This window comes from Hakea prostrata, chromosome 8, assembly GCF_041222555.1.
Source record: "Hakea prostrata isolate BN-2017 chromosome 8, UWA_Hpros_2, whole genome shotgun sequence".
Lineage (NCBI taxonomy): Eukaryota > Viridiplantae > Streptophyta > Magnoliopsida > Proteales > Proteaceae > Hakea > Hakea prostrata.
Window position 1 is genome coordinate 37,056,740 of NC_142607.1, and position 15,315 is coordinate 37,072,054.

At 38.6% G+C, this 15,315-nt stretch overlaps 1 protein-coding gene across 1 annotated transcript; it reads left to right on the plus strand.

Moving 5' to 3' along the window:
* The first annotated feature begins 354 nt into the window (after positions 1-354).
* On the plus strand, positions 355-13,537 carry LOC149007724 (large ribosomal subunit protein uL3m-like). Its single transcript, XM_089165180.1, has 5 exons — positions 355-994; positions 1,099-1,308; positions 1,998-2,102; positions 12,649-12,762; positions 13,018-13,537. The coding sequence occupies exons 1-5, from the start codon at positions 656-658 to the stop codon at positions 13,189-13,191; spliced, it is 942 nt and encodes a 313-aa protein (XP_089021306.1). The 5' UTR covers positions 355-655; the 3' UTR covers positions 13,192-13,537.
* Positions 13,538-15,315: the final 1,778 nt, after the last annotated feature.

Below are 15,315 nucleotides of genomic sequence, written 5' to 3' on the forward strand. Positions count from 1 at the left end.
TAGGATTGCATTAAAATCCCCTAACACCAACCAAGTACCGTGAACAGAGTGACCTAGTTGTCGCAGGTCTTGCCAAACCCGTCCACGCCCTGATTGCATTGGTGCTCCATATACCAAGGTCACCCAAATATTTGCATCTACAACATTCCAAGAAACCATGAAATCTTGGTTAAACTTAAACCTCTTCTTTAAAATTGTCTGTTTTCTTCAACCAAAAATGCCCTAATAAAAAATATTTAATTATTTATTATTTTTTTCTCATCCGACTAGGGGCTTACTTGACTTAAACGGTTAAACCTCTTGGTTAAACCTCTTCGAAAGAGTTTTAAATTTGTCTGTTTTCTTCGAAAGAGTTTTCAATCGCCTTACTAATTTAATTATGAGGGATTGTTGGCAAGGAGGTCGCAGCCTCTACTTTTCCTTTTTCGATAACGCTAAGCCTCCACGCTATTTAGGTTTTGAGATTTGAATTTCCTACCATGTATTCTCTGAGATGATCAACTTGAAGTTCTTATCTCAACACCAATGTTTACAAATGAGAATGAAAATAGTCAAAGACGCTCTTAGTCACAGAGCCTTAGACCCGATCCGCTTCCATTAAGATATCTGTCTCTCAGGGAAGGGAGGAGTGTTCATTACTTTTAGTTTCGTTGCTATGTCTGCAACTTCAAGAGGCCTCATTTCTCATTTCAGACTACTCTCATTTTCCCCAGCAACAACAATTTGCAGTATTTATCAATTCAGAAGATTCTCTGCTGAACCCGTGAGTATAGAAGATGATAACGATTTTGATGGAGGGTCGAGGATCATGGAAGCAAAATCAGGAGTCATAACTACTGGTTCGAAGAGGACTGGCGCAATCGCCATTAAATGTGGGATGACGGCGGTTTGGGACAAGTGGGGAGCTAGGGTTCCAATCTCGGTCCTCTGGTTGGATGACAACATTGTGTCGCAGGTGAAGACGATCGAGAAGGAAGGAATCACAGCCCTCCAGGTATGGTCTAATGGAGACACTTCGTTTATTTCGATTTCGATTGTTCAGTTAGTTTTGTTTCTTATGAATGTTTCTGAGTTTGAAAGAGTTCTTGGATTGGTTAGGTTGGGTGCGGACAGAAAAAGGCTAAACATTTGACCAAACCTGAATTGGGTCACTTTAGAGCTCAAGACGTGCCATTGAAGAGGAAGCTGAGGGAGTTTCCTGTGACGGAGGATGCACTTCTTCCTGTTGGTACTCCGATAACTGTTCGTCATTTTGTTCCAGGCCAATATGTTGATGTAACAGGGATCACTCGTGGGAAGGGATTTCAGGTAAAACCCAGCTCTATGTGAAAAGAGACAAATATCCTTACTTGGTTATTTCTTACTGGAAGATTAAGAAAGGGAGGCGATTCATTCCGTGGCAAATGAGTTTACAGCATCGTAAAAGAAGTGTAATTACCCGTGTAAACTAAGATTGACCCTTTGATACGTGGTTCAGATATTTCCATAAGTATGATTAAATATGTTATCTCCATGAGTCTTTAAGTAGGAGTACCTGGGTAGAAGCAGTTAAGTATTAGTATCTTTGGGCTTCCGATTTGAAGATTTTTTTTCTTCTATCAGATACTCTAGACTAGGGAATATGTTGTTTAAACCAGTTTAAACCCGAAGTTCTCATCCGGCACATCAAAAGCATAAGTGCAATTGAAGACCAGACAAAACTTGTTTGCAGCACCTTTGAGGCTGCTCAACTCCAGTTTGGGGTTATCTTCATGGATCCTATTCCACTTTATTGCTGTTACGAGCTATAAGGTGCTGTCTGACTTTATATGTTTATACTATTAGTTTTGAGGCGTGGTAATACTTTGCTCCATCGCCTGTCCCAGAAGAGAAGGTTATGGGATGAGTTGTAAGGAGATCATTTAACAATAACTCAAAGCAACTTAACATTGAATGATGTATTTTCCAGACAAAAATTAAATCTCTTTTACAGACTAATCTAATTCTTCCACTGACAGGGTGGTATGAAAAGATGGGGATTTTCAGGAATGCCTGCGTCTCATGGTGCTTCATTATCTCATCGAAGTATTGGTTCTACTGGTCAACGAGATGCTCCTGGAAAGGTTTGTATTTCTTCTATGGGTACTGAGTTTTTTAATAATCCTTTGCTACATCTGTGTGTATGAGTATATATTTTTCTCGCTCTTTTTGCATCTCGATAAGGCATGGCTATGATTAGTTTGATGATTCATTGGGAGTCTGAATTGGATTTAAGTGTCACTAGGTAATTGAGACATTTGCTTTTTCATTTGCAATTTATTTTTATTTTTATTGTGTATTATGATATGGATCATTCCTTTCCCAACCAGCAGAATTGCTTGTCCAATCTATAAGTGAATTTCAGTTAATGAGGCTCTTTTTACGAAATAACTAAACATTGTCATTTATGTATGTGGACGTTTTTTCCAGAAATAGTTGGGTGATGCTATTAAATTTAGTGCAAACTGGAGACAGAAATGTGGAAAAGGATAGAGGTTTATGAGGCCCTATGTGCCTTAGGATTTTCATTTGTTTCATATAGAAGCTTGGATGGTTAATACTTCATGTGATATGTTGGGTTGATTGTTTCCTAATTCTATGAAGAAAATGGTAATTGGTTTTCTCCAATTTTTGTAATGATTTGGTAATTTGGGATCCAAGTATGACTAGCGTTAAAGTTTGTATGTTTTTCTATTATGATTGTTTTTTCCATTTCAAAGTGATTTATTGCATTGTTTTATGTTGAAGGCAGTGCAATAGTATTCTTGTACAATTTTGGCACTTGCATCATGTTAAAACAAACACCTCGAAATAGCGAATCAAAATACAAACAATATAAAAACACAGAGATTTAACGTGGTTCACACACCAATGCGGTATGCTATGTCCACGGGTGAAGATGAAGAGTTTTTTCACTATGTAGAAGAATAACAGAAGGAAATCTCAAACCAATCGCCAAGCATGGCATTACAAGAACTCTCACCCAAAACTCTGACCGAAAATCCAAAATCTCTCAATAATATGGTAGGTGAATATAACATACATATATATAGACTCCAATTGGGCGAAAGGGTCAACCAACTGGTAGGGTCCTACCATACCGCGAGGGCTAGGCCCTCGCACCCCCTCTATAGACCGAGATCAATGGAGGGCTCCATGCTTGGGCCAATTCCTCTGATTCCACCACAAATCTCCAAAAATGGGTGACCAAGATCAATGTTGAGGGTGGAAGTTCAAGCTTCCAATCGAATAGACGAGATTATAGGTACCCGACAAGATACTATTCATAAATAGTAACCTTATCCCATTCAAATCTCATCTTATCTAAGAAGATTAAATGGATATCTTGGGGAAACAATTTGGGCCGTCCATCAATATTACAAGGGAATCAAACGGTCATCCTTCATCAACAAAGTCTTTCCTTCCCCTATAAATGAGAATGCTCTCAAGGGAGTAAGGGAGTTGAAATTGGAGAGATCATAGAGCTTAGAGAAGTGCTTCTTTAGGAATAGGTTTCATCCCTTCCCCCTGTCTATGTATCATCTTCTTCCATGCTTTGTAACAATGTGTAACACCTCAAAAGATCCTTTCTTCCTCCCCCAGGATATCCAACAAATCCTTGCCAAGACAAAATGGTCCAGATTAGATCATGATATCTATCAAGATTTAGTATCTGACTTAATCCAATCCGACGATTACATAGCCAAACATTGAACCAGTTGAGGATGTATACAACTTGAAATGATAAGTCAAGGCCTTGATTGGATCTTGGCCCTTGAATTGCATTTGAGGGGGTATTTGCTTTTCACCGTTGGATGCAGAAATGATTGATGATGAACCATTCCATTGTCAAAGACACCGTTTTTCCTTTTGGTCTGGTTCAAAGTGATTAACCCAATTAGGCTGAGCGGGGTTTTGGCTGGATTGGTTTATCCTATTTGACCAAATCGGATATTGGCTGGACCATTCTTAAACCAAAATGATGAACTGATTGTCCTTTTACTGATAGGACACATTAAACTATTCAGGGCCGGAATAGTAACGGTAATCCATTTTTTACCCTGGGTAAAAGGGTGCTGATATTGCCATCACGGCTTACGGGTCATTCTTTGATGTCGTCATGACTGATGATTTCCCATCTTCAAGTTCTGGGAACTGGACGTAATTGTTGAAGGTGATATTTTGCTTATTCTCTGACCTTGTATATGTATACGTATTAAGGTTAATTGAAAGAGTAACCAAACAATTTGTATTCCCTTCCTTCAAAGTATCTTTATTGCTGATAGCCATAGTATACCAGATTCTTCGTGTATTGCAAGCCTTCCGTAGTCTTCTGTGAATCATGGAGTACTTCATGATCATAGAATGTAATGATGGAGGGTCAAGTTGTATACATCTTCAACCGGTAAAATGTTTGGCTATGTAATCATCGAAATTGGATTAAGTTAGATGCTAGATCTTGATAGATATCATGATCTAATCTGGACCATTTTGTCTTGGCAAGGATTTGTTGGATATCCTGGAAGGTCTCGTCTGTAAGGTTATTATAGAAGCGAGCAGTCTTGTGAAGAAGTCTGATTGCCAACATTCCTCAAGGATGGGGGTATTTGAATATTGTTAGACACCCAAGTTATGGTAGGGGAATTATTAATATAGTTGGGTAGTATCGAAAGGTGAAGTATTGGTAGACTTGCAACCTTGTAAGAATTCGCGGGTTAGGAAGTCAGGAATAGAATTGGATTCACCCTTGATATGCTCAATGTTAAAATCAATAATGCTTGCCAACGAGCAAAAATCTGTTTTGAAGCAATGTTTTGAACTTCTTTTTTCAATACCTGTTTTGTAGCAGTGCAGTCAATGCATACTAAGAACTTTTGATTAAGTAAATCCGATTCATATTTTTGAATGCACAAAACAATGGATAAGATTTCTTTTTTGATAGTAATGTAATTCTTCTGGGCTGCATTCCAGACTCTAGAAGTGTATTGGAGAAGTACTTCTTTCCTTTGATCAACTTGTTTGAGGATGCCTCCATAACCGAGCTCAATAACTTCAGTTTCAACAATTTTGGGAAGGTCAGGATTGGCAAGGCTAAGACATGGTATTGTCTTGACCAGGTGTTTGATTGTTTGGACAGCCTTGGTGTGGTACAAAGTACAATGACCAAGGTGTGGGATTTTTCTTGAGCCGGGAATAAAGCGGCTCGCAATGAGATCCAATTTGTGAATGAAATCCCTGATATAGTTCATAGCTCCTAAGAACCTTTGCTATTGGGTTTTGTCAAGGATGAGATCAGGGAATTTGTCAGCAAAGGCTAGAGACCTATCAATGGGGACAATGGTTCCCTGGTAAATGTTGTGGCCTAAAAACCGAATTTTGGTTTGGAATAGTTCCATTTTACTCAGAGAAATGACTAATCCATTATTTTTCATGATTTGATGAAATTTGTGTAAATGTTTGATATGTTCTTCAATGGATTTGGAATACACGAGGACATCATCGATGTAGACCAAAGTGAAGTGTTGGTAAGGATTGAGGATGTTGTTCATAATATTCTGAAATTCACTATAGACTCCAATTGGGTAAACGGGTCTACCTAGCAGGTCGGGTTGTACTGTTCCATGGGGGCTACGCCCTCACACCCCCTCCATTGACCGAGATTAGTGGTATGCTCCTGCTTCCACAACAGATCTCCAAAAATGGATCATTCAGGTCGCCCACCAAAATATGTTGGTGCAGGTCCATCTTCGAGATTGAGCAATAATTCGGGTCACAACATAACGCATCTTTTTGCAGCCCTGGCATTGCCTCTTGTTTTGCAGCAAAAGAGAAAAAGATCTTCACTGAGATTGTTAAAGTAATATTTACTATATTTTAGTATCACAGGCTCTAGTAACATAAACTGCAATTGTCTAGGCATCAAGGTCTTGGAGCATGTGTCCTAGGTGTGTCATAGTTGTGGTATAGTGGTGATAATATTATGTTGTTGATAGTGTAATGCAGCATAGAAGTCATTTAATTGTAATTTGATATAAATATGCTTGTAATGAGCGCATCCTTATGAGAAATTTAACATGTAATAGAAAGAAGCATGTGCACATATTTAACCCAAAAGGAAAAGCGAAGGTGAAGCAATAGACAACTTAAACCTGTCAAATGACAAAGAACTTAATGTAGAGCTGGATCACAAAGGACCTTAGTGCCATGCAAGATCTTCTTGGATAAATTTTAATGATGATTTGATCTTCAAAATTCTAGGCAATAATTGATGAACTTGTAGCATATATTCATAATCAATCACAGAATTTGTAATAGATCACTAAATGAAATTGATTTACATAGAAACAAAAGAGAAGCAGAAAATACAGAATGGAGAAATAATTAAGAGAATTCGAGTATTCCACTCCCCACAGCCTCTCACCATAATTTGGTCTCTTTCCATTGGCATCCCGTCATACTCTCAAAAGCATACGGCTTCGTTTTTTTTCTTCTTTCTTTTCTCAACTTGATTACTCAAATTCCTTTACAATGGCTGTAGCCCTCTTGTAAACTTTACATTGAAGACTTAAAAACAAGCTCAAAATGCAAAATAGAAAGGCCTAACACAGTCCTTGACTACTAAGGCAATCTACTTTTAACTAGAAAAGTGAAATGGTTATAAATAATAAATACGTAAGTAAGAGAACTCAATAGTCAAAACAAGTCTTCAACTATAACTAAACTAAGTGATTCCTGTTTCTCTCTTTCTACTCATGTTTCAGGCTTTAAAGTGGCCAATTACAAGGCAAACCATGGAATCAAAAGCCCAACACCTACATAACTCACCACAATAGCTAATTTTTAATAAAATAATCCATGAAGTGACTAATCTGAACCAACTCTTCACTGCTTGAAAAATATTCGACCTCAGATTTTGCAGAATGAAGGACTTGTATGGTGAACATCCATTTTCAAACCATAACAGTACTCATGCAGCTCATGGATGTTAGGGATGTAATCTTCAAGCATGAAACTTTCTCTTCAAAGAGCTATGGTGGCATGATCAACTCTATGTGCTTGACTTAGCAGACATGTTCTTGAGATCTTTTTCATGGGTATCAACATGTATGATGGTAATAACAACTATTGGGCTTATTCCCTGTAAGAAGCCTTTATTAATTCCTATCCACCAAAATCTTCCTTTCTGATTCCAGTAAACAAATAAATCATATAGTGTGCTCCTTGTTCAAGACAACATGTACGTAGAGTGACTTGCCAATGTTCACATACGTAGAGTGAGTGTTTAGCAGATATTCATTATTGGTTTGTCTCTTTTCTCTCCCCTTTATTAACCGTGAGCTGCTCTGCTGACCTTATTAGTCTTGTAAAAATGATATGACCAGGCTAGCCCCCTCCAAGAACCAGCAAAAGTTGGCCAGGAGCCAAGCCCAATTGACGCACCAAAGGGCTGGCTAAACCTTCCCAAGGGAACTTTGGTCATTTTAACAAAATTTGGGTGTCATAGGTCTGGGTCTCATAAAGCCCAGTGTGTTGTCTGGATCCTATATCTAATTTAATTTTAGTATTTGGATTATTATTTTGCAAGATATTTGAGAGTTCTAGTTTGGGTGAGATTCCTAGCTAAGGTGGACTCCTACCATTTGAGTCCACTTTAATCTCCTTATTTTTAGGACCACATATCTACTCTTAGAATTTGGATTGGACTTCTCTAGAGTTAGTTTTAGAGTTTTCCGATGTCAAAGTAGTTGAGTAGTAATTAAGTTTATTGGATAAGCCAATTAGTGTTCTAGTTGGCTTTCCAACTTAGAGTCCTTTTCTAGATCTTATTTGAGGCTATAAATAAAGTCCTCCAGCTATATAATTTTCAAGTTGAATTGATTAATACAAATTTGAGTTTGGAAGAAATCTTAGTCGTGGTCTTCGTTGAAGGGCCGCAACCTGATTAGAGTGTTGTCTTCTTCAATTTCAGCAAGTCTTCAAATTCAGAAAACATTTAACAATACCAGCAATCTTTGACCATCTACAAGTATTGCATTCCCAGCCTCATCTTTAGCCTTCTCCCTTCTTCCCCCATCCATTGCACCCTTTTTATTTTCTTGAATTTTTGGACTTTTCTTGAGACTCAAATTCTAAGGTCAGATCTACACCAATCCAACTGTTAGATCTGTCCCAAACTCTATGAGCCTCATCACCCAACCCTAGTGACCTTAGATCCCAATTTGACCTCATTCTGAACCTCTAACTTCAAGATATAATTATTTTCTTGAATATCCATACTTCCTCAGACCCTAAAACAAGAACCTTAATATCTTTCAATTTAGCCATCCAAAACCCCACGAAACTTGGGAAATCATATCCCCGTATTGTTACCTATATTTCTCCAAGTTTCAACCCAGTTCGACACCTTTAGACCCTAGTTTCCCATCTCAAGGAATGTATCTCAGATCTCCCATGGGGTGGGGGTTATGTATCTTTGGGATCCTAAATTTTTTTCTGTACTTTCGATATAGATGACCATAAAACATTAATCTAACCTTTCCTCTAGGAAATATTTTTCTTCCTGTGATGAAACTAAAAGTAGAGATAAGGGGAAAGGTAGGGTGCAATCCTATGGGGGAAGGGATGATTGAGGTGATTAGGGGATCTATGGTTGTAGGAGAGGGGTACGGTGCTGCTGCAGGAAGAAGAAGGGGTGGGGGAGCTTGCAGGTTGGTTAGGAGAAGGGGGAGAGGGCTAGGAAGGGGCTGGGTTGTAGTTTAGTTACTTGGAGATGAAGGTAGGCTACTGGAATAGAAGAACAATAGCCGAACTTGAAAAAAATATGGAGTCCTAACAAGTAGTAGACTAAGACTAGGGGGTTCCAACACCGACCATGAAATACTCCCAGACAAGGACTCTTCAATAAATCACAAAATAATAACTCAAATGAGAAAATAAAAATAGATCTAGGGTTCTGACAACTAGTTGGACTCAATGGGACCTTGCCTATGACTCCAGGGAATTTGCAAATATAACCAAAATATCCTTCGATCAATTAGGGGCTGTAGGGTTTGGGAAAGTAACCCCTATGCAACCGCCGGAAACAGTTTACTTCACTTACGGCTATTCTTTGAGAGAATTTCTATAGAACTTATGGTAGTCAAGCGTCCATTTTCTTTCATGAGTATAATAAATTCCACCCCAGCCCTAAGCTTCCCTCTTCTTCTCCCGTCCGTTGGTCTTTCCCATCCCCAGACCCTAAAACTAGTGAGTTACAGCCCCTTCCCCATTGCAAGTCATCCCTCCACCTTCCCCTAATCCTGTGACAGCATCCCCTCACCTTCCCATATCCTTTTCTTCATTTTTTAGATTTTTTCTGGTGTTTTCGTTCCTTTTGTTAGACCTAAAATTCAAGGTCAAATCTATAGTAATCCAACCGTTAGATCTGTCCCAAAATTTAGGAACATAATTCCCCTAACCCTAGTGACCTTCCCTCTGAATTTCAGCCCACTCAGACCAACCCAAGCCCTAGTCTAGCCCTAATTCCTTTGCTGCCCTAGATTTCGAAAACCCTAGAAACCCAGCCCTACTTTCGACCATAATTCTCAAACCACTCATCCGAATCATAAACCCTATTGTGATCATCCTTCCTGAACCCTCCTTGACCTTCAACCATAACCCTAGACCTCACCTTAGCCTAATCTAACCCAACCCCCTAACCCAACCCTAGAACCCCCCCCCCCCCCCCCCCAAATCAGCCCAATTCTCTCAACCATTGGGTATTACAAACCCTTGTTTGCTGCTGATGCACTTGAAGAGGATCTTGAGAGTGGACCTAGATCTGGGCCTTGCATCAACCAACTAATAAAGATATCTTTCTGTGTTTGTGATTCCTTTTTATTTGGTTACCAAAACTACTCTTTTCCTACTAGGACTCTAATGTCCTTTGATGTCCCTATTTTCATGGTTAGTCTTTTCCTCTCTCTTTCTCGCTCTCCTTTTTCTTTTTCTTTTTTGTCTTTTTTTTTTTTTTTTGGGGGGGGGGGGGGGGGGGTGGGTGGTGGTGTTGGAGATTCCTAGCTTCCTTTTTCTTTTTGATTCCTAACTTCCTGTTTTTTTCACTTCTTAGAATTGCTCTTTTGATTTTTTGGATTTTTTGGTAAGATAGATTTGCTCTATCAGGTGTTTCCGTTATTGTTTTGGTTTGGTATCTAATTAAGATGGGTTCCCATTTTGTTTCCGTAAATTTAGGCTTTATTTCATCCTATTTAGGATAACGTATTTAATGATTGTTTCCTACCTTAATTGGTACACATACCTTTGTGTGCTATTTACATATTGGTCATTAAAAGGATTTTCCTCCCAACTTTACCCTTTAGAGTTGGTTTGTGTATTCTTTTGAGATTTCTTCTAATTACATTCATGCCATTCTTATTTCAGTTTTGGAATATTTGCATATTTGACATTCTTTTCTTTAACAGCCCCTTGAAAAAATCTGGTATATTAGAAGTATTGCCATTACTTCTCTGAGTGGGGCCAATTTGCTGATTTTGTAAGCAGAGGAGTTATAAGATTTAATATACTTGGACTCAACGATGGATTGAGTTGGGAGTGATGGATTAATTACTAATTTGTCGTTATTTTATTTTGGTAAACCATGGACTGCTTCAGTGTGGGATCTTATTTTTTAGTGTGAGGGGTTGATTGAAGATATATGGGGCTTTCCTATTGAGATTTTGTTCTTGTCTAGTCCACGTGTACTGCTACACGTGAGGGGGAGATTTAGTACTTATTCTCTATGTACTCAAGAATTTTATTTGATGAATTATTACCTATTACCACTACTCGTCTTCTTGTGAAGGGCACTTGTGCGGACGTTAGAACTGCACTTTTTACCTACTTGTGCGGACATTGAAGCTACACTTTTTACCTAGTTTTGCGGACGTTGGAGTTACATTTTTTACATACTTGTGTGGACATTGGAGCTGCATATTTTATCTTTTTTTGTGGAGATTCCTCCCGACTATTTGGCATTATTTGGATAGTGTCTTTGATGTTACTGTTGCTGCGATAATTATGGATATGGTTAGGCATTATTTGGATAGTGTCTTTGATGTTACTGTTGCTGCGATAATCATGGATATGGTTAATCTCACTACCGCCTATTGATCTCATTATTGGATGGTCTGTGCAACATGAAGATTATTTATTTAAGTTGCTGTTCATTATCTTCTTGGTGATGTTTCAGTGATTATCTGTGTCTGCTATTGCTACTTTTGCTCTAGATTCATGAAGTTTTTTGATATAGGTTCTTTTTATTCCAAGTTGGAGCCCTTGTTTCGTTGCACTCTAGCTTGAGGGGGAGTATTGAAGTGCAGCAATGTTGTAGGTTATATAATCTGTTTTAGGAAGATCTTAATTAAGCTTTTGTTCTTGTTAATCTACCTCAAGTATCCAGGGCAGCAGTGTCCTTGTTATAAATCATAATTAGTAACTCCTGTCTTAAGAAGGATTGTATTGTATTTACTTTATTATAAGTAAAGGAGATGTGATTAGGGAGGATGGAAGCCTAATCAAAGGATACAGTCTGCACAGATCTTGCACATCACCTTTCCTTTCTCTTCTTCTTCAACTCTGGTTACAGGGTTATGATTTCTATCATATATTATGTATTGTATCTGCATCTCATTTATTTCCACCATGTGCAGATGAAATGAGACAATCATAAAATGGATGTTGTGACTCAGAGAAATGGGTTTGAAATCGTTGGAGATTGTTGATTAAATTAAATACCAGTCCAGGCATGAAATCTATGCTATGGGTTTTTCATATCAATTTAGTCAATTATAGAACAAAGTAGTTAACTCTATCTAGAATTTGTTTATTAATCTTAAATATTCCGGGTCTAGCAGATACAGTCCCTCCTTTACCCCTAGAGTTATGTGTTGCACCCACTTTTGTACAATTCCTTGTGAGATTAGTAGAGGGGTAATTCTTGTATGGGTCTTTGTTTTCTTGAAATCTTCCTCAGAGGCTGGTTTTTCTATAGCATTGTCTAAAAGCTGGCATATGGGACTATCTAAGTCATGTTGTTTTATTCAAATTGATTGAGTCCTAGTTTTCTGTCGGAAATTTCAAATCAGGCTGGTTTTCTACAACCGCATATTTGTGGGCACTGGCTTCCCATAGCAGCAATATCTACATAACCAAACGTTCAGTGCCTCTGTGATCAATATATTAGCTCCTCTGGTTGACTGCTTTTAGGTTCTGATGTTAGTGTGGCTTAGCTGATCATATATTTCAATCTCCTGTCTGCCTGTGAATTGGGAGCATGTTTGAATGGTCTGATCGAATTGCTTTTCAATGATCACCATGGAGGTTACTTGCCCCATCACCGGGATATGGTACAGATTTCCGGGACCTCATTTTTACGAGGCATGTTGAGCCCTCAAGTCTTGAACCTTGAATACCGGTTCCTCTTCTAGGATTTAGAGGTTGTCCTTCATGTGTGGATGTGTGTAAATTCCATTCTTACTGCCTTCTTTTTGTATCTTGGATGTACTATGGGGTGGGTTCTCAAAGTATGATATTTATGCAATTGCAGGTTGTGGTTACTGTACCAAAACTGACAATTTGAGTTTGTCCATATAGGTTTTCAAAGGCAAAAAAATGCCTGGACGCATGGGTGGGAAGCAGTGCACAGTTAAAAATGTGTGGGTCTATAAGATAGATCCAACAAGGAACTTGATGTGGGTCAGAGGCCAGGTATGCTTTTGTCTGGGTCTGTCTATTTCCTACCCACTACTGTAGGCTTACATCCTAGACTTTTACCTTTTGTGTCTTCTCAAAGAAGGAAAATTTTAGTTTTAGGAGGTGTGGGTAGGTGTGGGAGGGGGGGGGGGGGGTTGGACTGCAAGATAGAAAGACAAGTAGTTACATGAGAATCAGTATCTTACTATTGCTATTTCTTTGATAGTTCTGCTCTGTTGGGTCTTTTACTTTCCCTCTCTACCATCACAGGTTCCAGGTGCAGAAGGGAACTTTGTGTTTATTAGAGATGCTTTTTACAAAAAACCAGATATTTCTTTGCTTCCATTCCCAACTTATTTTGCTGCACAAGACGAGGATGTTTCAGAGTTGGAGCCTTTATTGGCTGATCTTGGGGAGTTGGATCCATTCATGGCTGGAGATTAGAACCTCTTGTACTCAATATTGACACAAGCAAATTTTTTTTCCTCTTTTTTTTGGCTTTCCCTCTCAATCTGATCAACTAGCAAGCTGCATTTCTCAGATTATAGGCCGTGGAAGTGGGTTTCTGATCAAAGCATCAGCAAAAATTGTTGGTAATTCAATTTATCCATTCTAGATTGGATAGGCAATTTAAAAAAGGAGATGGAGGCAGGGCTTGTAATTTTATATTTATAATTTTACATTACCTGTAATTTGAACTGAGTTGGCATAATCTTCTGCAGGAATTTTGTTTGAAATAATCGTTGCCAGTTTGGCCCATCCATAAATCTCAGGCATTTTAGGCTCTGGATTGTGACACATTCAAAAATAGTCAATTCTGGGGTGCGGTTTTTTTTTTTTTTTTTTGGGGGGGGGGGGAGGGGTTTGGGGGTAAATTGAATGGGTTCAAAACCTTCACACATCATACTAGCAATCTCAAACGGTAAACTGTCGTTTAGTTTTCTCCTTCTCTTTCTATTCTCTATTTGTTTTGTTGGTTGTTTGTTTTAAAGTTGAGGAGTTTGAACCCATGTAAGAAATCAAGATCTTTTTAATATGTTCTGCAACGGTTGGGTTCCTTCAATATGCTGTGTTTCAGTTCTTCTTTTATTAACCTGTGTGGAGTTATTGGTTTGGGAGTCTCATCGATTTGCAATGGGGTTTTTCATGAGTTGTTTCTCGGTTTCCCTCTATGTTCCCTTTCTTTTGGCTTTTGGGGGTTTGGAAGTGAGTGAGGCATGGCGAGCGAACTTTTGCTTCTCTTTTGTTCTTCCTTGCACTGATTGGTAATTTTAACTTTTTTTTTTGTAAGTTACTTTGTCACGACTGGAACCGGTGTTTGCCTTTGAGCCTTTTCAATCTATGTTTATCATTGGTGGGATTCAGGGTGCTTGACGATATGACTTTCCAGATTTTGGTTTTCTTGTTGAAGTTCGTTGATTATCTGGAAAACAAAATCTCTACTGTCTTGATCATAACTACCGGTTTTTTGCTTTTCTGATTTTTAATGCTATTTTCTGATTTTTAATGCTATTGTCTGATTTTTGTTAATGGATATCCATGCGAAGCTTCAAGGGCCTTCTTAACATGGAGGGTTTCTCAGTCTTTCTCCCCTTTAGGTCTCCATTCATATCGGAAAGTTTTTTCATTGGGATAATTCTTTTTTGGAGTTTTTTTTCCCCGCTATCTTCATTTGTACATGTTATTTTCTTTGGGACATGAGGAATCAGGTGGTGTTTTTTTCCCCTTCCCTGTCCAAAAGTAAGCTTATATAAAGCACTTCACAGGTAATTCCTCAACTTGAGGCCTTAATGTATTAGATTTCTTTTGGTTGGCCCAGTTAGATGTCTGTTCTCTCCTTCATTTTAACAACATTGTAGGCCGAGTGCTTAGAACTTATTCAAGTCCACCACTCGACTCATCTGTGGCTTCTTCTCTCCTTGCTATTGAAATGGATACTTTCTCATTGTGGCGAGCAGTCATGGGGAGAACTGAGCTTGTGTTTTGGTTTTTGTTGTAGTGGGGATTACATGGGGGAGGTCCCTTTTACTCGTTATTTGTGACTGTTGGTTTCGGCTCTCTATTTTGGGGTTGAGGAGCTTGGCTACTCCAGGTGTCATTAGTGGTTGTTGCTCAAAATTTGAAAGCTGGAACAAACTCCTCACCAAATAAGTCTCTTTCGTTAGTGTTCTCTCTCTCCCTCTCACCCCCCTCGGCCCCCGTCCCTGCCTTTTTTTTTTTTGATATATAAAGGGGGTTAAAAAACCCAAATCAATTTAAAGAGAGCTGGTCAAACGATCCACTTGAAGGAACTCCCCTATACCCTTAGGGGGTTCCTGAAAGAAATGCGAAGGAGACTCCAATGTTGTTGTTCTCTTCGCCATCCAATCGGCAACCATATTTGCTTCTCTACTAGTATGAGTAATGATGATATTTCCATGCAAATCAACCGATTATTGAATATCCACAATAATCCTTGTCATCCTTCCTTGATTTTGAGCACTCGGTTTCAAACAATCGATTGCTTGTGAAGAATTAGACTCCAGGTGAACAGGTAACATATTTTTTTCTACTGCATAGCATATGCCT